Genomic DNA, 26,155 nt, shown 5'->3' with positions numbered 1-26,155 from the left:
ATCACTTTTATTAATTATATATTTTTTTATTCGGTCTCCTCAAAGTATATTAGAAATGCTTTTAGACTCCGTGACGTCACAATACATCACTTCCATACAAGCTCGATATAAAATTTTGTTTTTGATATTAGAAAAGTATCTGAATTGACTAGTTATAAATAAATAAATATATTGGGACAAATCACACAGATTGAGCTAGTCCCAAAGTAAGTTCGAGACTTGTGTTATGGGATACTATATTTTATAATAAATACATATATAAATAAACATCCAAGACCCGGGCCAATCAGAAAAAGATCATTTTCATCATGACCCGACCGGGGATCGAACCCGGGACCTCTCGGTTCAGTGGCAAGAACCTTACCACTGCGCCACCGAGGTTGTCACTATTACTTGGAGAATAGCCAATCCTAATTAATATTATGAATGCGAAAGCTTGTTATGTATGTTTGTTACTTTTTCACGCAAAATCTACTGGACGGATTTTTATGAAATTTGCGTACACATAGGGTACTTTTTAACCCGAAATTCCCGCGGGAGCGAAGCCCCGGGTCGCGGCTAGTTATAAATAAATGTTCGCAGGGACGGATGCCGGCCGTACATAGAGATATACAATGAAGATAGATTGTTGCTGTCCACGCTGCAGGACTATGATCGACTGCATGTCTACTCAATGGCAGAGGGGAAAGTGAGTGTTAGTTTTAGTAGTATTTATTGTTTGTAAAGTTTTTATCTATCTATTTGAGTGTCATAAATATAACTTATATATTTACACTATATTATACTATTAAAAAGTATACGTAAAAAGTTATAATGGTAAGCCCTTCTGTTAGGGACCGACATAATTTAAATGAGTTTCGCGGCATTCCTTATTAGCTACATGATCGTGTAATATTTTTTTAATACTTCTTTATGGCTGAGGGTCGTGGTCATAACGTAGAATGGAACGCGCACAACAACTGAAAAATACTATATTATTTAAAATTCATACAGAGTCATATCAAAACGGATATCGCCAACAATGGAGCGGGAAAATGCCGCGAGCGTCATGGGCAGATTTGCATCAGATACGATTCGGGGCGGTCTATTTGAGTGAATTATTCAACATAATTTTCGAATATTGACATTTAAGTGCATTTGAAGAATGATTGAAGCCATTAAATATTTTCACAAATAAATAACTTTTCTGAACAATCGGCTGATTGTCAAAAATACACGTGAGGTCCAACAGAAATATAAACTTCAGAATTGTGACAACCGTGTATTGATCAAAAAGTTAAGCCCAAAAAAACTTTACATATTTTGAAGAACTATATAATTTTATGAGCGACACACGATAGCGCGTTCTAAAACTGGATATCGCCATCTAGTGACACACATATTCAACTTAAATATTGGCGTTTAAACATTTTCTTTAATTCATAATTTTAAAATTTGAAATGCCTACGAAGGGTGTACTTTCATTATAAACGATTTCACTTGGAGAAAATGGAGAACTCTGAGAAAGTAATTGACTAGAAGGAGATATATATATTTTCTTCCATCCAGGTAACTCTGCCTTTGGACACGACTGTAACCGGCGATGTAACGGTGACCGCTTACCACGCTCGCCAGCAACTCGGCCGAGTGCACTCGGTGCCGATGCTGTCTGTCGCCTTCCACACTGGATTCCTGTCTTACACGCAGCACGCTATAAAATTTAACAGGTATTTATATAGATAGGTATAGTATTTTTTATTTGCAATGCTGTTACTTAGAAAGTGATTTTAGTTTATATAGTTTCTAGGTTAGGTTCAGGGTCAGTATTAACCTTTTTCTTATATTATTTTCTAGCTTTAGCCCGCGGCTTCGCCCGCGTTTATTACGTGCGTCTGCTCGTAAATTATTTTTGTCAATATCTCTGATTCTAAGCAACGTATCGCGATGAAACCTATACCAGATTTTAAGCGGCGGGAACGAGATGTCGCCCATAAATATAAACCAATCACTATGATCAGTATAATTACGACCTCGGTGGCGCAGTGGTAAAGTGCTTGCTTCTCAACCGAGAGGTCCCGGGTTCGACCCCGGTCGGGTCATGATGGAAAATGATATTTTTCTGATTGGCCCTGGTCTTGGATGTTTATCTATATATGTATTTGATATAAAATATAGTATCGTTGAGTCAGTATCCCATAACACAAGTCTCGAACTTACTTTGGGGCTAGCTCAATCTGTGTGATTTGTCCCAATACATTTGTTTATTATTATTTAATTAATCTGTCTCAGGTCCGAAATCGACGGCATAGACGAAACGACACCAGTCAACGATCATTTCTCAAACAACACCAACGTTGTAATAAGTCTAGTGGTCCAAAATGGAGAACGGAGAAAACCGAGAAGCGACCTGTGGGAAGAAGACCACTCGTTCCCGATTAGGACGCCCGATGTGCTGTTCTCGACTACGTTGGAGAGAGACGAGACTATCGATAATTTCGGTAAGTTTGTCGATAAATTTTGAGCTTATATGTGCGCGGAAAATCATTCGTTTGAACGCCCGAGTTCAAAGTCTGTTTCTGTGAAAATTAAAAGCCATACAAAGCTGTAAATTAAAAACTAAATCAAAAATTTAAGCATCCCTTCGTCTGCTAGAAAAGAGCTTATATGTTTTCTAAACGGCTGGACACATTTTACAAACATAGCTAAGAACAATATCGATTAAATTATCTTTCGTATAAAAAAAAAAACTAGATCAAAATCTGTCTGCTACGTTGCCACGGCACGGACCCACATACAGATACACAGACACGTTAAACTTATAACTTCCCCTCCTTCTGTGGTCGGCGTAAAAACGTTAAACGCTGAAATATTTCACTCTCTAGGTATTTAATCTTAACCGTATAGTTATGTAATATTTGAATTTAGTTTGTTCAATCTAGATGGCGCTGTTCGAAATTAGAACTCGACATGGTTTCGTTTTTGCTATATACCTATGTGTAATGATGCATTGATAATAAATGTCTACGTTCCGGGAGTTTTGGCTTTGATTCAGATCACCCAGGCTCGGTATACCTTTGGCCACTAGGTGTAATACGTATTAATGTGTTTACTTATGCAGCAAATCTCCACGGGAAAGGAGCTGCTCCTACAAGTATGTTCTAAATGAATGTAGTGTGTTTTTTTTTTGATTTTTCTCCCTTTTTTCGCATAATTTATTTATCCTATTGTTCTTTAGCATACCGGTTTTGGCATAATAGGTCTAAGGCATAATTGATTTTTCGCATATTGTGGCATAATTAACTTTTAAGTTAGGTAAGTAAAGTTTCAAATGCGTAAATCGTTATGCGTAAGAACTTTATGATTAAAAATCATTATGCCATAATACAGTATGCTATTTTACATTATGGCTTAAATTTTTATGCTTATATATAGATACCCTGTTTTTTTATGTCATATGCAAAGTAACTAGCTAGTGACTATATTGTTATATACACCCACGTTTATGATTGTGCATGTATTTTTATTATCATTTTCAATTCAACATTTAACATTGGAAGTAAAGCAAATGGTACTACATACATACTAGTATTATAAATGCGAAAGTTTAATCTATCAGTCTCTTACGATTTCACGGCTAAATCGACGGGCCGATTACGATGAAGTTTGAAATTAATATAGTCGAAGACCCAAGGTCAAACAAGCTACTTCGGGCTAAATCATTTTAAGAGAAAAAGAGTAGATATTTTTCTTTGTGATTTGTTGACAATAAATACACAAAATATTTTTTTCTTTCACAATATTTGCTTTAACCATTCCATGACCAGAAATCGTGTAATCATCGTAGCCTTTTAACAGTTAATTTTCCTCATGGTATCACATCCACAAATTGTTATTAGATACAAGTGCAAGTGACCTTTACTAATTCAACGTAATTAGCATTGCTGTCGAGTAAATTATTTGATATTTAACATCGATAAAAGTACGCAAAAATATCGCCTACTTAATCTTCACAGTGACACAAGATTATCCGCCAAAAGAGCCAGAGAAACTCGCCCCCGCTCCCTCGCGTCCTCCCCCTCCGCGCCCACAGGCCGCCCCCTCCCCCGCACACCAACCCCTCCCACCCGCCGCGCCTGCATCAGATACCGCGGACTTCCTTAACTTGAGTACTGGCGCGGTGGCGCCTCCAGCGGAGTCGAAGAAGAAACTGACAAGTGACGATTCGTTCGACTTCTTCGGCATGATGGAAAAGACTGATGACAGTTTTGGAGACTTCCTCAGTTCTAAGAAGGAGGAACCACAGGTTAGTAAATAATCTTTGTTAATGGATGAAAATATTATTAGGACTGTATTTAATAGGTTTCGGAGGTGATGATTTCATCACCTCCGAAACCTATTAAATACAGTAACGTGTATTCGTCCATAAAAAAGGGAGAGAGAGGGCGAGAAAGAGAGAGCACGCGGGAAACATAATCAAAGGCATAATCATAGACAATACTAAAATGTTGCTACTTCAACGATGTCGAGTGTTTTTGCGTGTGTTGCTAAAACTAGTGTTAGTGTTTATTCAAGTCGCTAAAGGCATTTAACATGACTTGCGAATACCGTCGTCTAATAGACACATACATACCATACATACACTATGTCCGATGCGTTCGGGACTTTGCGATGCGAATGTAAAAATGAGCTCAAAATTTAAGACTTGGCTGTGCGATGCGAATATAAAAAAAGAGCTCAAAATTTAAGACTTGGCTGTTATTTTTTGACGTCAACCTATCTTAGGAATGTTCTTATTGACTATCACCTGCCTTTGTATCCATTAACGGCGATACGATTATATTTTTCATCTCATTATTGTCTAGTTGAAAAGCTGTGTGACGTGTATCACTGTCAACTCTGCATACTCCCGGGGTTGTGAAGCCGCGAAGCCCCGGGTCAGCGTAAAAAAGACCTTACAACTTTGAAGATTCGGCTGTGATTTTACAACCGGCCGCCTGCCTAACGTCAACCCTCCTTGGAAATGCTTATGTTGTCTATCAGCTGCCTAGGCTGTGTGTCCCTTAGTCGCCTCGTACGACGTCCACTGGAGGAATTGGATTGGTCCTATTCTAAGGCGGAACCACACGCCACTGTGATATGTTATAGAAACCATTTAAAAATATCTTTGCAGCCATTCTCATCAGAGTCTATATTCGGTGCTCCGGGCGGCGCGGGTGAACCCGTGGAGCGGCCGCTAGCTAGCGACTTCGACCCGTTCGGTCTCAACGACCCGCTGCCGAAGCAGGAGCCTCTGTTGACACCACGACCTGTGCAGGAAGAAGGTATTTATCATCGACTAGCTTCATAGGCTGCGCACGCGTTCATTACATGCGTCCGCTCATAACTTATTATTGTCAATATCTCGGGTTCTAAACAACGTATCGCGATAAAACCTTACCGAATATTAAGTTTAACCATCGTCTACACATCTGTGAAACGGCATCAAATTCCATCCAGTAGTGTTTGCGTGATGCGCGAACAAACATACAGATAGAAATACAGAAAAAAATGAAAGATTTTTTGAATGGAATAATTTTTCTAACACCTTCAGTTAACTTTGCTCAATCACATGTTTGCGCGCACGCGATATGACTAAAGAGGTCATAATGCGTGGCGTTATACATAGATTGTATTTTGGTAAACTGCTTTCTGTTGTTTGCAAAAAACTTTTTTTTGGCCTGTCTGTGTTGGGTGCAAAAAATGAAACAGTCTAAAATTATATGTACTTTTTATAGAAAAACAAACAGCTTCATCGAGAGTTATGGCTAGTAACTTACGCGATATTTTTGATGGGATAAATATTAGTATGGAAGCATGATTCACTTTCCATCAACAGTTCGATCGCAAAGCGTGCCACCCGACTCGACCAAAAAGGATCCGTTTGCGGACCTCGGTCTCCTGGGGTCGCTACCGACAACGCGCAGCGGCGCCGCGTCGCCCGCGCACACGCCTCTAGCTAACGCGAGGTCGCCCGCGCATCAACCAGACTACAGGTAAAATATATTTGTCATCATCAATCATGTCATTTCTAGATTATTGTAGCTGTATTTTGTTCGACTTTTCAAAAAAAATCCTTCAACTTTATCGAGTTTCTGACGACCTGCGGTCATCAAGCCGGACTGCTACACTGGAGGTCCCGGGTTCGACAAGTCATGATGGAAAATGATCTTTTTAGATTGACCTGGATCTTGGATGTGTATCTATGTATATGTTATAGACTAATACCGTTGAATTAGTAACCTATACAACACAAAACAACACTAAGTCTCGAACTTACTTTGGGGCTGACTCGATCTATGTGATCGGTGCCTATATGTGGCCGTCCAAATCAAAAGGGACCTTTTGGCGCCCGGCATTTACGCCATTATAGCAAGAACAACGGCAATAAAGACTTAAATGCCAGCCGCCATAAGGTCCCTTTTGATATGGACGCTGCCACATATATTTATTTGTGTAAAGCCGCAGTCACTTCGAGCCCGCGAAGTCTCCCGCGGACGAGAAGCCCAAGAAGCCGGCGGACGTGTTTGGCGAGCTGCTGGGCAGCCAGGGATATGACTTCGCCCGGAGGGAGGCGGGACCCAAGACCATGAACGCTATGAGGAAGGAGGAGATGGCCAGGGATATGGACCCTGAGAAGCTGAAGATACACGAATGGGTGAGATGTTTTGCGTTTATAATTTACATACATACATATGGTCACGTCTGTTTCCTATGGGGATAGGCAGAGGTACGTTAGTCTCTACAAGGAATTTTCACTTGCCACGATTCTGACAAAACTATCTTTCTTTTCAAATGTGTTAATTGCTAACACTAGTGTCCGATTTTATACAAGTCATCTAAAGGCATCTGATATGACATACGATTACCTACCGAGTGGATCTAGTCGGAAATTAGATGTTACATACATTCTGTTTAATACCTAATCCGTTTTCTTTTTGTACCTATAATGTCAGCTATCTAGTCTTGGGTGTTGCTAGTGTTTTGAAAATAATCATGTTTAAATAAATGTATAATGTATGTGGAGCTCAATGGCGCGGTGATTAGCGCGCTCAGCCTTTGATAGTGACGGTTAAGACACTCTAGCAATGGTCGCTCATTGGATGGGTGACTAAAATTATCTTGAGCTCCTCTGTGCTTCGGAGGGCACGTAAAGCCGTTGGTCCCGGTTGTATTTGCACTCGTTGAAACCCGCCAATTCGCAATGGGCACGCGTGGTGGGTCATGGCCCAAACTCTTTATCCATCCGTCAGGAAGGCTAATGCCCCAACAGTGTGGTTTAAATGGCTGTTGATGATTGATTGATGATATTGTGTGTCAGACGGAGGGCAAGAAAGCCAACATCCGTGCACTGCTCTGTTCTCTGCACACCGTGGTGTGGGAGGACTGTCGCTGGCACAAGGTGGACATGTCCCAGCTGGTGTCCCCCGCGGACGTCAAGCGGAACTACCGCAAGGCGTGTCTTGCCGTCCATCCTGATAAGGTAAATTCTTCAGTCTCTAGTTCTACTACATTGTTTTCTAATGATTTGATTATTTGATAAAACTTCAAGCTAAACCGTATTGAATTTTTGACAACCTCGGTGGCGCAGTGGTAAGGTTCTTGCCACTGAACCGAGAGGTCCCGGGTTCGATCCCCGGTCGGGTCATGATGGAAAATGATCTTTTTCTGATTGGCCCGGGTCTTGGATGTTTATCTATATATGTATTTATTATAAAATATAGTATCGTTGAGTTAGTATCCCATAACACAAGTCTCGAACTTACTTTGGGGCTAGCTCAATCTGTGTGATTTATCCCAATATATATATTTATTATTATATTAATTAGAATTTCACGATGTATTCACCTCTGTTTTACTGATAACTAGTTTAGGCATCAGATTATGTGTAAAACTAGATTTAGTATTAATGTTGTGTACACAAATTAAACGTATTTTTTATTTATTTTAAGTCTAGTAAAGGTGCGTGTATACCAAACGAGCGAATTCAGTCTTCGTCATCCCTAGTCGTCAGACTATTGGCACGCATAACATCCTTGATGACATCAAGGCCCCTTCTGTCAGGGCCAGGGAGCGGTATTCCCTACATACGCACACTAGTTATAAGACCTATATTTGTTAATTGACGTCCTTGGAGAAAAGGCTGCGGTGAAGTTTGTTGCGCCGCTTCTTCTTCACCTGCGCTTTGGAAGCCGGCAGTAGACTTAGTTTAAGTAATTTTTGATGTCAATAAGTGATGTATATCATCCTAAATTGAATAAAGAATTTTGAATTTGAATCTTTAAGTTCATTAAACATGAAATGTTAAATAATTGTCGCCGTCCAAATCAAAAGCGACCTTATGGCGGCTGGCACTTAGGTCTTTATTGCCGTTGTCCGAATACAAAACAACGGCAATACTGGCGTAAGTGCCGGGCGCCATAATGTCCCTTTTGATTTGGACGACCACAATTTTTGTGATATAAGTAACGACAGAAATTTGTAAAATTTCCGTAACATTAATTTTTCCCTTTCAGCAAATGGGCACCGCTAACGAAAATATAGCTAAAATGATCTTCATGGAGCTAAACAACGCGTGGAGCGACTTCGAGAACGACACTAAACAGCAAAACTTATTCCAATCCTAAGATACGCGTCGACAACACTAATCGATTTAGACTTTTTAAAAGTTACGTGTCACTGCAGTTATACACGCGATGAAGCATTTCTCACAGTCATTATCATTTTAATTGCGTTTTCAAGATATTTTGTATAGCTCAGTGCTATGTGGAAGAATCCATCATTCTTACGTTGCCAGCCCCTTCGATTCTGTTCAAATTATTTGTTTTAATATTAACACTAAATTGCATGTATAATGTATATATAGGCAGTCTGCAGTTAAGCAGTATTGAGAACCTTAGTTGACTGTCAGATTTATCGTAGGCTCACATGTTTTAAGCCATGCTTCTATGCCCTGTGTTTCTTTCATCCGAGTACATTCAACATCTCATCAACCTACAAAATCATTGCAAAATTACCCCTATCACCGTGGATTAGAGTTCTAACGGCTCGATAGAAATATATCTATTTTTAAGAAATGTAATAGATTACATTGTCATTCGCACAGTACCAGTTAAAAAACGCTTAATACATGTTTCTTTAACATTATTATATCTCATTCTAGTTCTATCGAATTAGGTTTAGCGATTTCGTTTATAAGCACAATTATGCATCTACAATTTTGTTACGGTAATACTTAAATATAATTTTATCTTATGTTTTAGGTTATATTTTTTATTAAAGTGATAAATAAAATGAAGCTCTAGAATATTATACACTGGATGAATAAAGAGTAAAATACTAGTTAGTAAAAAATAATTCACAAATTAATACTGTTCAAATGAGCTAAAACTTAGTCAAATTTGATGTCACCTTCTAAAATATCTAGAAAGAAAATGTTAATCGGAAAATATGGGTATAGAGTAAAGTTCCGCACCACGAAAAACAGGTGAATTTATAGTCAAAAGTTTCATACATATGTAGGATATTTTCAATGTTAACGCTTCTGATACATATATATAACATAGTGGTGTATATTGAAGTGTATATTCAGAGTCGTAGTATATTCGGTTTTCGCGGAAGTCCTAAACGTTTTGCTGAATTGTAAATATTCATTTGACACATTTTTTTTTTAAACTCAATTTAAAATTAAACTTAACATAATATTTTAAATTAAGAGGAAATAAATAGACGGAAAGGGCAAGACCGACAACGGATTCGTTCTATTCTCATGTGAGATTTGTGACTGAGACGGACAGAACACGTAATTACTAGTCTATATATATAATATAGACCAATAAGCTTTACTAATTTTTTGCCTTTTATCCATAATTATTTAATTTAACCACACATTTTGTTTCGCAAATTTAGAGGACCTCCGTGAAATCTTTATTATAAGAACACGTTAGTAGCCCATAAATTACTTTTAATATAAATATAACAAATGTTTGTCCATTTATTTCGCATGTGAAGTAATTGGACTGTCTTTAAACTGTTGTATTTCGAAATTATGGCCCAAGAAAAACCGTGGGCGTATTCGTATTATAAATATAAATAAGTGATTATGAATTATTGTAGTGCATCGTTCGAGTCTAAGGCAGCGTACACATCACAACTGTTCCAGTGTGTACGCGGTCTTATATAGAAACGCCGAGCGTTTTATTCTATTAGTATAAGTTTTTATTTCGGTGTGTGTATATCTTTTGTACATTCCTATTGCGTTCTATTGTATGTATACTTTGTGTTACTTATTAAAAAATATTTGCGCAGTTGATAACATGTTAAACTACTCAAATATCTTTGTCTATAAAGAGTAGAAAATAAATTGGGGCGCAGTGTTCACTTAGCGCTGGTAACACTGTGTTTTTCAACCAATCACAATCATCCGATTTGAAGTTGCATCTGTTAAAAAATATTTGTTAGCCGAAAATTGTCTTGTCCTATGGGACTACTGGGAGGAAATCGTTTCAGCTGTCCCATTATGGGACAACTCAATGGGATTTGTGGGATATACGGTAAATTGCAGTGTAGATGGATTAACATAATAATGCCAGTAGTTTTTACGATTTTAAATTGGATCACACCTATAACTTGTCTCGAATTCTGCATTTTAACCAGTAACATTTATTAATAGACTTCAAATATCCGTTGTTCGCACGATCTTTCAATATCAAATTGAAAAAGAGAGATAAGAACAATATTGCAATTAATATAAGTGGTAATAGTTCCGAAATTTTAACCTTTTTTTTTGTTTTACTTGAATAAAAACGTCGGTGTGGTCCCTTATAATAAGCTAGTGCAATTAGTTCCTTATACTCAGAGTATTGTAATTGTGTTACTTTATTTTTGTATGTAGCGTAAGTTTAGGCCTGTCCTTATATATTGCGCTTGCGCAGACGTACTTATGTTTCAAGTGTATATGTTGCTTTGATAATGATGTCCATACATTACTAGATAAATGGAAATAAATGATTGCAAACAATATTGCTCTGTTTTCATTGACAAATATGTCTACTGCTTTTATTTAGTTTCACCTGTCCCAAATTAGTCTACGAATAGTAAACCGTTGTGCTTCGTCGTCGGGAGCCGATTCTGGGTGCAGTGTGGTAATCGTTGCGTTACATGCCATTGGGTCGCTGCGTCTCACTTCGAATCGATTCGATGGTGAGAACTGAAATGCAAACCGCACTAAGCCCTATCTTGCAAGTTAAATTTCACCTACTTCAAGTAATCCACGTGGCCTCAGTTTCCGTGACCATGCACATTAATGATAAGCGTAACCTGATTGTGCACCCAAAATCGGCTCCCGACGTGGAAGCTCAACGGTTTACTGCACGATTGGAAAAATCGTGTTTAGCCTAAAAATAACGGTGTTCGTTGTTCATTAATTTTTAATATTATTATGTATAATTTTAACTGTGGAACTAGGTATATACTTTATAAATATTTTTGAGTTTGAAAAGTGGAGAGATTGGAAACAACTAATATCGAAAGTAAAACAACGGTTTAATTTATCACATCGTTTAATGCAACTGCATCAAATAAAATTATGGAATGAAACAACACTTGCATTACGCCATAAATAATAAATATAACTGTACATTAAAATTAGAATATATTAAGATTAAAGCAAAACTGTGTTTATTAGCGGAGAAGTTTAAAAAGTGGGTTGCACCGTCAACATTAACGTCAAGTACGCCATTTTGTCAAAACGTCAGTGGCACGCCGGTTAAAATTAACGTCACATTTGACAGTGCAACTCACCCTAAGAATAAATAAAAAAACTAAAGTAAGATGTGCTTCAAAATTGTTAATTTACGCTATAAAATATTTTATTTACATGATTATTATAGATATGACTAAGAATAAACATTATTTTAATAAGCCGTGAAATCAATAGTACTTATGAAGTAAAATCTAGTACTGTATTAAATATACATGTGAGAAAGTTGCCGATGTGCTAAATAAAGGTAGCTGTTGGGTTTTATTTTGTACTTTTATTACAATTTAGGCTTATTCAACACGATCCTATATAAATAACTCGATATAAAACTATAAAAAAGCAATAAAATTGTTGATACGCCGACCCCAAATAATATTCAAGGTTAAAACTCACAAAAGTAGCCAGCAACGTATATATAATACGAAAATATTTTAATATTACGAATTGACTTTCAAGCCTTAAAATATGCACCTATTACTGCAGGCATGTTCTGATTTTATGACCTACTGCTTCATATACTTTTACAAAAAAGTCTTAAAGCCTTATTCGTAAAATATATCGTTCCACGAGAAAAGGTACCTTATCGAGGGCAGTCACAATGTGTCAAAATGCGCATGCGCATCTATAAATAAAAATTACAGTTCTCGCAAGGTAATAATGGTAAGTGGCCGAATCATCTAATATGCATATTTTGGTCTCTAAAGACATAACGCTGACTTTCAGCGTGCTAACTTATATCGAGATTTTTTTTAATTTGACATAGGCTATAGTCGTAATTGATCAAAATTTTACATACAAGAATACAAAAGAACAATATTTCACCGACAGAAAACCCTACACAATTTCGTCTAAAATTACATTATAAATTACATCGTTTCCATAACCATGGCAAGTAATGTAACAATTAATTTAGTGAATATATCCAACGCTTACCCTTACAGAATACTTAAATCAATGGACGAAGCATTTTGTACACAACACCTTGCAGATACACCCATTCACACATATTATTTGCGTTATTTATTATCTTCTATTCCTAATGAATACGTTCCATAATTTACATTCTATATTTATTTTAAGGTTAAATAACCCAAGCATTTCCAGTCTACTCAAAAAACGGCTAAAGCTCATAGCACACTTCTACCGAACCGCTCCCACCCGGCAAGATCACGTTCATTGAGAAGTGAGCTTTAAAACGTCGTCTGTAGATATTCTTTTCAATGACAAACATTGCCAGACTGCTGTGGACTTGTCGATGTAAAGTATGGCTTTAAAGCTGATTTTTCAATGAACGTTGTCTTGTCGAGTGGGAGCGTTGCGGTAGACGCGTGTCTTACCGTTTTCTAAGGACTCAATCATAGATGGTATTTGTGTAAAACCATCTCTGGACATAATTCATAAAGGCCCAGATTTAGACATTTAGCAATAGTCACAGAAAATGAGGATATAAGAAATATTTTTAGAAATATATTATAATTTATCGCACGGGAATAGAGGTTACATTGCCAAGATTTGTGTATAGTTCAATACTCCGGTCCCACTTCTCAGATGATGAATCACTGCCGCCATAGACAAACAGCGGCATATGTACAAAATACGTCATCATGCTATTTAATAAAATTTGTAGCTACGGTCCTTGAAGACTATGATATCAAGGCATCTTCGTGACTAACACATCTATACCTATATTTCACAATATATAGATCTATATTACATATGTGTACATGAAAAATGTGCGGATTCTCTTCAATAGATAATATATAATAGGTATATTTAGTGTTACGTAGAATTGATATCTCGAGTACTTTACATCTTAATACAGAATTCAATATGTTTTATTTGTACGTGTCAAATAAATTAAAAATGTCTACAGATAAAATATCGAGAGAAGTTTTCGTGATGTAGGGCCCGAATACACATTCAAGTTATGATTTCATTAAAATTTGGAAAATCAATCATTTATTTATTTATAAAAAATCCGTTCCATATAATACCAACGACAAGATAGACTTTTTGAATTGTCAATAAATATAAATTAATAGCACTATTATTACTTTAAACACAACTTTAGTTCGTATTCATGGCTTATTATGAAAATTAATGACTTGGAATAATAAACTTTACGGTCATTGATATAAAGTACAAAACAAACAAATACATCATATACTTTGAAGTTCAAACAACTTTGCAATTTACCGCAACAATTACAAAGCATTAAACATCTTCAATTCTGACCGAAAAAATATTACACCGTACAGACAGAGAAAACTGTAGACATTATTTTATGTTTTGTTTCGCTCATACACGAATGAGAAACACATATTAGAAGATACGGCACAGAGGGTTAATACAGCGCCGTTTGCCATTTTGTATGAGATAGGCCTGAAATAGGGAAGTTGCCATCGAGTCAAATTAGATACTTTTTTCCATGAGTCTTAAAAAAAAACAATATATAATAGTGCGAAATCTTGGAGTCAACAAACATTTAAATTATACTTTAATGAGAACTAAAAATAGTAAATCTTACGGAATAAAATTGATCAATTAAAGTGACTGATTATCAAGTTTCATTGTGTCAATGCATTTTTACATTTTACTCGGTGAAGGAAAACGTCGTGAGGAAACCTGCACACTGGTGAACAGTTTAGTTCACTAGTGTGTATGCGACTTATTGCCACTAGATGGCGGTGACGTAGTGGTAAAAGTGCCTTTGGGCGACTTGGATGGAATCTGACACCAGTGTTAGCATAACACTGGTGTGATGAGGATGATTTATACATTTTATTTTATCACGTTCGTATATCTTATGTCACGTTAGAATATATGATGTTATTCTAAGATATAGGGCAGTATTATTCGAGCAACCGGTGATATCATTTCTCCCTCAAATCTTCGTCCTTACAACCCAGGCAACTACCCTATTTTATGGACATGTTTTATCTCATTCGTTTATCGCCAACTTTTCTATACTTTTCTTTGTCATTGCAATACAAAAGCACATTAAACATCATCAAATAAACCCCTCGGCGGAATAGTCATCTTATTCCTATCCGACCTAATAGCAGTCTGCGTGCTATCTCCAAATCGTTGATCCAGTTCGTCCTCAAGCGTCTGCGTTCTATACGGCGCTTCACGTTGATACGAAGTATTCGATCGTTCCGGACTAGGAGTTACGTAGTAATCTGAGTCGACGTCATTTAGAAGGCCCGTGTGGGCTGAAAAGTGACCGCCATAGACAATATCCGATAGAATTAATGATGTTATTGCACAGTGGGGTGAGTTACCTGCACCGATGGTATGTGAACATTTAGGACAGACAAGTGCAGAAATTAACATATAGAGAAATCCATAAGTTTTTACCGCATATCGGCATAGCTTGGGATTTTATAGTGCTTATATTAATTAAGAATAAAAAAAAAGTGATAATGTCCGACTCGTTTTGATTGTGGCGACATCTTAGAGATGAGATGCTACTCAAGTATTACTACTACTGGATAAGATTTCTCAACAGATGACAATGCGTCTGAACATTTCCCGGTTGCTTTGCTCAGCCGTTTAGCATCGAAGCGTAGGGACTTCTAGATCGATAGACAAAATCCCTAGCTACACCAATTAAATAAAAAGTGGGAAATAAAAAAATCATGCCAGAATCAGAAATAAACAATTTAGTATAAGATAATACATGAGAAAGTTCCAATGTTACTCACATAAATATTTTGGTGAAATTTGATACAATGATAGATTTTAACCTCAAGTAACCCTTTTATCTAGAAAATTCCAACATTAAATATCTAGAAAATTCCCACATTAATGAAACCCCGGGCGAAGCTCAGTCGTCAATATTTATTTTCTCCAGTTTGGTAGTAGTTTTTTTATGATATTGCAGGGTAAGTCACCAAATATGTTGTAATTTGAAATCTATCATGTTATAGTTCTCTCTCTCTCTCTCTCATCTTAGCTTAGCTGTGACGCTCCGAAGCCCGGGGTAGTATAAAACATTAAACTTTGGAGTCCTAGATTAATTAACAAGTAATTTCAATTTTAGATTTTGAATCTTTGACACCTGGTCCTATTTCATAATGATGTCCTTACTTGAACCCACCGTTAAGACTAGATTTAACACAAACTCCATAGCACATCTGTCCCTCCACCAACACATAAGCCCACATATATGACTTTATGAACATCAACATTCACAGCATACGGATAATAAAACTAAGCGAAGAAATCTATAGCTAAATTTCACTTATATATATTATGCCCTCGGGAGAGCATAAAATATATATCATTTATTTATTACTGACGAATCATATATATATATATATATATATATATATATATATATATATATATATCTGTCTGACTCATGTATAGCAATTTTTATCGAACACCACTTGATTCCGGTGAAGGAAAACATCGTGAGAAACCTGCACTTTTAATATCTAAAATTATCATCTTGTTTCTGAAATGAAAATGGCTGTGGCAACTATAAACAAAGTCGTCGTGTTTCATTCCACATCATGATCAGCAATAAAAAAAAACCAGTACGATAATAAGGAGAAAAATCGAAATCTATGACAAAGTCTTCTGGCATGATAGGGGTCTAACACAGTTCAAATTTTCTTTCGGCATTTCTAACAATAGTGATAGTCTAGTAAATAGTGGTCGTAACAAAATGCCATTACATTGTAGCTATTTGTGAAATGATAATTTTTTTGAGAAAATTTGAACGTGAGATTGAACTTGTGAAGATTAAATTTCCGAATCGTTTATTTGATATTTTGCTTTTTCAAAATCAAAATCAAATCATTTTATTCAGAAATTACAGGCGTAAACAGGAACTTTTTCACGTCACATTCACAATTAAATGATATTTACAAAAGCTATAAACTACTAGCATTTCGGAACGACCACTGCTGAGAAGAAACGCCGAAAGAAAACTCATTCAAACAGTGTTGGTCCCTAATATGCCAGAAGGGCTTACCATTTTTTAAATATAAATTTATGTATAATTTTTTATCAGTAATATAACAATGTAAGTACACAATAAAGTACATGGTCAAAAGGTATACTGAAACATATTATGATTGTGATCAAGTGCTGATGAAAGTCATATGTTGTGATAATAAAGTTATTGGTGCAAAAGTAACCCGGTAAAGTATAAACAAGTGTTACCTCCGTCGCGCTGGTCCCTGCCCGCGAGGTAGCCCGCGTACCTCTCGCTGTGGTCGCGGCGGCGGTTGATTGCTTCCTCAATGCGCTGGCGCTTACGTTTCTCTACAATACATACATCGTGTTAACTCGTGTTTAATCTCTAGTAGTGATTAGTGACGTAACCAAGAATTTTTGGACGCTATATCATAAAGATTTGTTGATGTTTTTTTTTATTATTATTAAAGTATGCTATTGCTGCTTATTATGTATTGGGGGTGTAATTATCTATGTATTCTATGGAAGCGGTGGTGGTGTAATTCTTAAGACCCCCGCCTGTGGGTCGAGAGATCCCAGGTTCGAATCCTACTCGTGCCACATGAGTTTGTATACTAATCTGACTTATGTATAGTAGTTTTCATCGACCACCACTTGCTTCCGGTGAAGGAAAACATCGTGAGGAAACCTGCACACTTGTTGATTATTAACTTGTATGTGAAATGGAGAAGGCAATGGCAAACCACTCCATTAATAATGCCAAGTTGTTACGTGTGTTTCATATCATGTAATGACCACGACCCTCAGCCATGAGGGATACGACTATGAAGAAGATCTATGTATTTTCCGCACAATATAGTATTGTTTATGATATGCTTGACAGAGTAGACAATTTGTCAGAAATGACGATGAATTTTAATATAACGAGTTGTTACTATTTTGTTTGTTCACCATTTTCACGACAAGTCTCGTATAAAATACCTGTCGAAAAGATTGTATGGATATATACAGGACTTGGTCTCAAATATGACGTATTTAAGGCGCCACAAACGCGCACACCGGCGTCACCAATACATTTTTATCAATTTCTTTTAGTTCTCAGCGAAAAAAGAAATTTTCATATACCGAAATTCGCGCTACTACGAATAAGAATTCACTTGTGCACACTCACCTCTCTTCACAATCTCTCGTCCCTCGTCAACCAGATCGGTTGTCAGTTCGTCGTCGCCCACAAACTGCTGGAACCCGCAAAACGACAACAACCTACTGCCCAGGGAGAACCACGTGGCCAGACATAGTACCACCACCAGCATAGGGAAGTAGATGTTGAAGCCTTCAGCTATGATGCCCAGGACGTCCATGTGGCCCATTATCTAAAAATAGTCAAATATAAATAAATAGATTAGGACAAATCACACAGATTGAGCTAGCCCCAAAGTATGTTCGAGAGAAAGTATGTGTTATGGGATACTAACTCAACGATACTATATTTTATAACGTATACATATATAGATAAACACCCGGGCCAATCAGAAAAAGGTAATTTTCCATCATGACCCGACCGGGGATCGAACACGGGACCTCCAGTGTCTGCTACACTGATTACCATTAGATAACTGTGAAGATTTAGTTTTAAATATTTTTTTCACGTCAAAAAGTGACGAATCATCCTCAATTGAATAAATAATTTTGAATTTGAATTTTGTATAATTGTGATAATGAAAAAAATGTACTCACTTGCGTATAATACGTTTCCATAATCCTCTCCTTGATTATATGAGAGTCCATATGGATAAGGCTGAGGAAATTCAAACACATAGCCGGCGTCAGCCTACAGACTAACATACCGGAGAATATTAGACTATATTCGTTGGTCATATGGTGAGGGGCGAGGTAGTATAAGTTGAGTAGACGGATCTTGAGGACCGTTGAGTATGCGCAGTAGAACATGTACGCGATTATTATCGTCGATATTGTCTGGAAAGAAGATATTTGTTTAATGCCAGCTACACACTAACAAAGTATTTCAGAAACACTTTTTCAAGCCAGTAGTTTGGGGCTTGCGAGAAATTACTATCTATATGTGTATATAATATATAACTCTTGCGTTACTGAGTGACTGACTGACTGACAACGCACAGCCGAAACTACTGGGCGTAGATAGAGGAGCACTAAGAAGAGATTTCCTGAAATTCCCACGGGAAACGGATTTTTACTCAGATACGAAGTTGTGGGCAAAAGCCAGTTTAATATAAAATTTGACGTGAAGGTCTAATTTCTAATTTCTTTAAAAATTAATTCAAATAAGAAAAATTAATTAAGAAGTCATATTCTAAATTGAATATTTATCAAAGTTACAAACTACTAGTATTTCTATACGACCACTGCTGAGAAGAAATGTGAATGGAAACTCATTTAAACAGTGTTGGTCCCTATCATGCCAGAAGGGGCTTACTAGTATAACCTTGAATAGCACACCTATCCCAAAATGTTAGTTATCCCCAGTTCTAATCCTATTCTAATTCTCTAAATGCAAATGTATATTCTTCACGCTTTATCTTCTCAATCTTTTTGATCTTTAGGGTTCCGTAGCCAAATGGCAAAAACGGAACCCTTATAGATTCGTCATGTCACTTTTTTTACGAAACTATAGCAACTATACTGTTGAAACTTGGTAAGTAGATGTATTCTGTGAACCGCATTAAGTTTTTACACAAAAATAGAAAATAAAAAACTATGAATTTTGGGGGTCCTCATACTTAGAAGTGAAACTCAAAATTGAAAAAAAAAAAACAAATTTATACGTGTAGGTTATCTATGGATAGGTCTTCAAAAATGATATTTTGAGGTTTTTAATAGAATGTTTTTCTAAACTGAATAGTTTGCACGTGACACACTTCCAAAGCGGTAAAATGTGTGTAGTCCGACTCGTACTTGGCCCCTTTTATTTTAAATAAATAGTTAAGAATCCGAATTCAGAATCAAATTCTTACCTATAATTATATTATAGTAATTCCCGTTCCGCGGTGGTGGTGTAATGGTTAAGACGAACGCCTGTGGATCGAAAGGTCCCAGGTTCGAATCCTACTCGTGCCATATGAGTTTGTATACAAATCTAACTCATATATAATAGTTTTCATCGACCACCACTTGCTTCCGGTGAAGGAAAACATCGTGAGGAAACCTGCACACTGGTTGATTATTAACTTGTGTGTGAAATGGAGAAGGCAATGGTAAACCACTCCATTAATAATGCCAAGAAAGTTGTTGTGTGTGTTTCATTCCACGTAATGACCACGACCCTCAGCCATGAGGAATACGACTATGAAGAAGAATTCCCGTGGGCAAAAACTAGTATTACATAAAAACAAATCTTACCACTATTGCAGCATAGTTGCAATTGTACTTCGCCGCGTTGACGATGTTAGCGAATATCGATAGCACTGGAGTCTTGCAGAAGAAAGTCAATTCTGACCACACCACCGCCACAGACATTACGCAGGTGATCACTGCCATTGCTTTCAGGAAGTGTGGCTTGAAGAAGCACTCCCAATACCATTCTGTGTTGAATATAAATATTTAACCTCCCAATAAAGGTCAAAGTGAAGGTAATAAGGAGATATAAAGTAAAAAATTGGTCCACAATTAACGGAGAAATCGTTGAACATACATAAAAAATATATAAATAAATATATTAGGACAAATCGCACAGATTGAGCTAGCCCCGAAGTAAATTAGAGACTTGTGTTATGGGATACTAACTCAACGATACTATATTTTATAACAAATACATATATAGATAAACATCCAAGACCCGGGCCAATCAGAAAAAGATCATTTTCCATCATGACCCGACCGGGGATCGAACTCGGAACCTCTCGGTCTCTGAGAGTCTGTGGTCACTTTACCACTGCGCCACCGAAGTCGTCGAATATATACGCCGAGGTACATACCACCCACACATATAACCTCCTTTTTTTGGAAGTCGGTTGAAAATACTTCTAATGAATTTCCAAATTTTAAAGTTTATGAGATACACTATAACAATATGAATTCTGAGCCATTGGATGGTAGCCCGCGTCACAACTTATGTGTTAGCAATCTGCAGGTTACAATACCGGTGATCCAAATTAGAAACTTTCTAAAGTTAATTAACAAAGTCATTTTATTCTCAGCAGCGACCCCTACATAGGTTTTTTTATGTTTGTACCTGTGTCCCGATGGAATATGCAAGTAGACTAATAAATTGTGAGCAGGTTCTGCTGTAACACATGTTTACGAAATAAATTATTATGGTACATAGTCTAGATGCACACTCACCCAGCATAGGCGGGTAGAATATCCTCTGCAGCCTCGGCCGTGGTGTTGGGAACGTGTGCTGGAACCTCGCGTCAGGGGAACGCAGGTTCGACGACACGTCTTCAAGGTGGAACACACGCTCTAACATCAATCCCCATTGGGTTTCTGTCCTTTGCAGCACGTGGAGAGCCTTGATCGTCTGTATTAATGTTTTTTTTAAAAAAAAAAGGATATTTTGCACTGTTTTAAAAAATTTTTTTTTCAATAATAGGATAGGTATATTATGATTTTTTTTATTAAGTTTTCTAGTGAAAGTACAAAAATAAAGTAACTGTGTAAATCTGAATAAAAACGTGTTTTTTTTTTCCAAAAATTAACATTTCACATTTTGTTTGAATGGTCAATCGACTATACTCACTTTGATTGTTTGGTCAATCGACCATGCGCGCCTTGGTTAGTTGGTCAAATGACCACGCGCGCTGTGGTTGCAGGTCAATTGACCACACGTACTGTGGTTGGTCGGTCAATCGACCACACGGGTTCTCACCTTCTTGTGCAGATTGACGAGCGACTTGAGCGCCGGCGGCTGCGGGGAGCGGGCGCGCGGGCGCGAGCTGAGCCGGTCGCGCAGCTGCGCCGGCAGCTTCAGCAGGATCGTGTCCACGTGCCGCTGCAGCGGGTGGCCCGGGCCCACTGCTGAGTTCACTGCGCTCAGAGACTGTGGGTGGATATCTTCGGTTAGATAGAAAGACAAAATCTCCATTTATTATATATATTTTACTTAACAATTCAATCTAATAAATTTTTATTTAACAATTCAATTCAATTTCGGAATTTCAGATGTATAATACTATTTAATATATTTTGAACCAACGAAGAGAAAAAACTTTAAAAGAAAAACATCAGAATGTGTAGCTCAATATAGTTATATAGAAAAAACATTGATAACAAGAAGTCATTATATTCAAACAAAATAAGTCAAAAGTCACGTTTTTATGCAAACACGATATTCTCTCAGTCATAAAAAATTAGACATTATGTGAACGATATAATTATTAAGAATAAATCTATTTAGCGATCTGTTTGATAACACCGTTATCAGTAGACGTGACGATTTAGGGCAATAGATGTAAACACAACATGTTGACGATAAATATATATAACAAGATCTTTGAGATTCTCATGTGATTTATAAACTTTAATAAATGGTTTAAATAACAGTGAAAGCTGCATCAAAATCCGTTGCGTGATTTAACAGAAGAAAGCTTAGACAGACAGACACGGCAGGCGACTTTGTTTAATACAAAAAAAAAGAACCTGTCACTTTAAAAAAAGAATTAACTGTCACTATTTCAGAATCATAAATATCAATTGTTAATAAGCTAGTGGTATAAGCTGTTTAAAATAGCGGTATCAGTCTTCAGAGTTGCGAGACTCTTGTCTACCCCGTAATTAATAAAGAAGCACTATTTGTTTAAATCATTTTTACATAGACTGGCAAATTATGTAGGGAACAAATGTCTGGCTATGCAGTTCCAACCTGGCCCTATCAGAAGGAGGCAAACCAAAGAAGTGCTGGCGTGATGTCGTCGAGGATGATATGCGTGCCAATGGTCTGACAACTAGGGATCACTGTGCTAATTGGAGACAAAAAAGTAAGAAAACAATCTCAGGGTTCCAACACTCAACGGCTGGGGAAGCCTGTAAAACACACAGATAAGCGAGAGACTTGATCTGTTTAAATAAAAACTCACGTCCAAAATATCATCAACAGACTCTTCCGCCTCACACTTGTCGGTGCTAAGCTTAGCGATCTTGAAGTAAGTGTAGGTCAGCGTGTAGTTCTTCTTGGAGTTGTTCCACAGATTCCTCGGCACCTCCACCAGAGCGTACCCGAGCAACAGGATCAGGAGAAACAGACCCCAGGTGTTACTTGCCGAAGATGCTATGGCCTGGAATTGAATCATAATTTTATTTTCTACAACTACAATACAAAAAAACAAGTAAATAATTATTTGTATTTAAGAAATATATATTGAAATAAATGCTTTTTTTGATTACAAATTTCAGTACATTTCATGATGAAAGATGTGGTCTAGGGTGATCCCTCGACCTTGTCTTTGGATCTTCAAAGCAATACACATTTTTTGAGCTTCAGAGTTGATCCCTAAATTATAGGAAACGAAATATCTATGTGACTTTGAAAGTCAAAGTCGCATAGATATTTCGATATATTAAAATTAAATAATAATAATAAATAAATATATTAGGACAAATCACACAGATTGAGCTAGCCCCAAAGTAAGTTCGAGACTTGTGTTATGGGATACTAACTCAACGATACTATATTTTATAACAAATACATATATAGATAAACATCCAAGACCCGGGCCAATCAGAAAAAGATCATTTTCCATCATGACCCGACCGGGGATCGAACCCGGGACCTCTCGGTTCAGCGGCAAGAACTTTACCACTGCGCCACCGAGGTCGTCAAATTAAAATTAGAGGTCTCCCTATTAATAAATGAGCAAACCTTAATTTTGGACCCATCAAGATGTACATCAGGCTTCAAAGCGATGTAGATTAGTAGAATGCCGCATATGAACAAGTACGAGCCGTAGTAGATGGCGTTATCCACCAGCGCTGACTTCAGTTTGCCTTTGACAGTGAAATCGCCGGCCTTGCTGTATGATTGCATCATTGGCATTATTAACCTGAAAGGAATCTTTACGATATGATAATTGCATACAAAAACTAACTATAAATAGGCATTTACAGTTAGGTTAGTTGGTTGGATTTTTATCAAATAATTATCTGCCCTTAGGGCTTTCCTTCCTCGAGGACAATTTTCCGCAGTCAAACCTCTTGTCTGGGCCCTTTGCGGAGTCTGATCATTCCAGCCAGCCCAGCGCCCTTAGGGCTTGTAGTAAATAAAAGAACAAAGTAAAAAAATTACTAAAACATTCTTACATGGCTCTCTGGGTTTATTTGGTAACTCAAAGCTAGTTAAAAATTTTTCATAAAAAAAACCATTATTATTAATTCCATTTATCAGCGTATTAACCAGTAGTAATGCTGATAATGGCTACACACTATCAGCAATCTCCAATGCCATTTTGATTCACTATACATTGCATTGTTTTTGTGCAAACTCTTTTTTACCTCTAGGTAAAACCAGCAATGTACTTTAAAACCCGAAACTGTTGGCCGATATTTTATTTCTGGCTTAATAATATTACCATGTCAAGCATTGTGATGTCCAGTACACCACTCTCCAGAGGTTTGGGAATATATTCTTCCAGGACTGCTGGTCAGGGTCAATGAGGGGTGGAGCGAGGGTAGTTGTGTTATTGCCGACCTGTGTCACATTCTCCTGAGACCGTTGGATAGTCTGTAATTGGAATTTTTATGCTAATGCATTGCATGTTATATGCTAATAAAAAATAAGTAAATTTGTTTTGGCAGATTTGAAGATATTTTAATATAAATGATTTTATTTTGTATTTAAGGGTTCAGTAGAGTTCAAGGACAAGTGTATGAATAATGACAATCAAAAGCAAAACTGTAAGACTACATTCCAATCATAAATAGGTAATTTAAATGATTAACTTGCAAATTTCGGAATCCAATTTAAGTGAATGATAGATTATCCCGATCGAAACAAGTAGTGTAGGTACTCACATATGTTATATCCAACGGCAAAATGAACATGATAACAAATGAGAAGTACCATGCTATTAGAACTGATACAGTAACTATTATGTGATTCCTGTAACAGTCCCCATATCTATACAACAGAGTAGACGCCAATATAAAGGCGGCTATTAATTCTATCACAAATAATGAATACATTGTCACTGTCTATAAATTTTTCTTTGAGGTTTTCTGTCTCTCTCTCCACGCTCTGGCTGCCTCGTGTTGAAGATGCTCAAATCTTATTTGTGTGCTTGTCTTCAGTGGTAGTAATTTAGGCTTCTCAATCTCATAGTCTGATGGACATTCCTCATAAAACAAAACTCCTGTATCAGGCAAAATTGGATCGAAGTCAATACTCTTGTTATCCGACTCTTTGGCGTCACTCATTTTAAGTAGAAATTAAATAATAATATGCGAGCATGTTGGTAATTTATGCAATCAAAATTAATTATAATAGGTACACAAAAACCAACAACACAATCTGGAAATTCTGATTTCATCACAATCAAACGAAATCAATTCGACATTTGTATTTCTGTTATAAAATTTCTCGCAGTGTTCCTGTTTAATTATTTTATCGTTTTATTTTTTTAGCATTTCGTCAACGTTATTGATACGAAATGAAATATTTTCCAGTTTTCGTACAAAGGGAACACAGCACGGAAAATTGACATTGGAAACGTCAATGTCATTTTCATAGAACACAGATTATAAAGAACGAATATAGCTGTAAAGACAAAAATAATTTGTATTCTTTTCGTTCGTTTTATATATTAACTGAAAAATTAACAACTATTATAAACAAGCTATTTCCCGCAGCCCCGCATGCAGCATAAATGTGGTGCCTGTTTCCACAGGCATCACATTTATGCTGCATACACAAGATGATTTTTGTTTCTAGCTCAGGCACCCTTTGTTTTATTTTAAATCTTAATTTAGCTCGATTGTATAAATTTTATTGAAGTAACATGAATCAAGACATATTATTAATATATTATTATTGTTAATAAACCACACCACACAGGTTTGGCGAACTGGTCCACGATAGTGTGGAACCCGAATTTTAAACTAGGTGCGGCTTTGGTTGAGTTTTTAAAGCGTCTTGTCGCCTGCATACATTGCTGGTTTTTTATTGCTGTAAATAATAGCTCTCATAAAAAATACGCAATGTTCATTTATTCGTGTCGGCACCGTCAAAATTGTAATAAAGCTATGGAATAAACATGATACTGACGCCGAATTCATGCTGACATGAATGAAAGTACATTGCGAAATTGACTGCCTTAAAAAAAAAGAGGAACGTATTCAGGTCTGCTTTGTTCAGTACTTACGTAATAATTTTGGTAACAATTCGTAAGAAAAGAATTCACAACTAACTATAGTGGAAATAAATGGAATGGAACGTGGGATTATCGGCTTGCCCGCGATGGCGATTGAATGGACCCTTATCTA

The 26,155-nt window shown here is 36.8% G+C and overlaps 2 protein-coding genes across 4 annotated transcripts in view; one reads left to right on the top strand and one right to left on the bottom strand.

Annotated features, from left to right (window-relative positions):
• Window positions 1-11,037, top strand: part of aux (auxilin) — a 31,532-nt gene extending 20,495 nt beyond the window's left edge. Inside the window, exons 11-20 of one of the 2 annotated variants that reach the window (XM_053746999.2) lie at window positions 583-688; window positions 1,549-1,706; window positions 2,269-2,477; window positions 3,098-3,130; window positions 3,993-4,282; window positions 5,150-5,300; window positions 5,855-6,011; window positions 6,478-6,673; window positions 7,337-7,498; window positions 8,532-11,037. In XM_053746999.2, coding sequence (XP_053602974.1) covers window positions 583-688; window positions 1,549-1,706; window positions 2,269-2,477; window positions 3,098-3,130; window positions 3,993-4,282; window positions 5,150-5,300; window positions 5,855-6,011; window positions 6,478-6,673; window positions 7,337-7,498; window positions 8,532-8,642 — 1,573 coding nt within the window. In that variant the 3' untranslated portion in view covers window positions 8,643-11,037. The remainder of the gene's footprint in view (window positions 1-582; window positions 689-1,548; window positions 1,707-2,268; window positions 2,478-3,097; window positions 3,131-3,992; window positions 4,283-5,149; window positions 5,301-5,854; window positions 6,012-6,477; window positions 6,674-7,336; window positions 7,499-8,531) is intronic. The other variant, XM_053747000.2, reaches the window with a different exon arrangement.
• A 521-nt stretch (window positions 11,038-11,558) lies between these two features.
• LOC128670960 (uncharacterized protein) lies at window positions 11,559-25,366 on the bottom strand. Of its 2 annotated transcripts, none has more exons than XM_053747001.1 (11): window positions 24,689-25,366; window positions 24,247-24,398; window positions 23,541-23,721; window positions 22,759-22,956; window positions 21,552-21,722; window positions 21,026-21,203; window positions 20,084-20,265; window positions 18,443-18,682; window positions 17,877-18,078; window positions 16,952-17,053; window positions 11,559-14,991 (listed from the first exon to the last, which is right to left on the bottom strand). In XM_053747001.1, exons 1-11 carry the CDS (start codon window positions 24,857-24,859, stop codon window positions 14,777-14,779), a joined length of 1,992 nt encoding a protein of 663 aa, XP_053602976.1. In that variant the 5' UTR covers window positions 24,860-25,366; the 3' UTR covers window positions 11,559-14,776. The 2 variants fall into 2 exon arrangements, with proteins under 2 accessions (XP_053602976.1, XP_053602977.1); XM_053747002.1 differs by having other exon boundaries at window positions 11,559-14,958.
• Window positions 25,367-26,155: the final 789 nt, after the last annotated feature.

Source organism: Plodia interpunctella, chromosome 6 (assembly GCF_027563975.2).
Source record: "Plodia interpunctella isolate USDA-ARS_2022_Savannah chromosome 6, ilPloInte3.2, whole genome shotgun sequence".
Classification (NCBI taxonomy): domain Eukaryota; kingdom Metazoa; phylum Arthropoda; class Insecta; order Lepidoptera; family Pyralidae; genus Plodia; species Plodia interpunctella.
Note: the sequence above shows the minus strand (reverse complement) of the source record. Positions and strands in the feature narration are given on the sequence as shown.

Coding starts and splice junctions, on each gene's coding strand:
- LOC128670960 (XM_053747001.1), bottom strand. CDS start 24,859: ATGTATTCATTATTTGTGATAGAATTAATAGCCGCCTTTATATTGGCG. Junction 18,683..20,083: donor GCAACTATGCTGCAATAGTG/GTAAGATTTGTT, acceptor TCTTCTTTCCAG/ACAATATCGACGATAATAAT. Junction 17,054..17,876: donor ACGAGAGATTGTGAAGAGAG/GTGAGTGTGCAC, acceptor TATGTATTGTAG/AGAAACGTAAGCGCCAGCGC.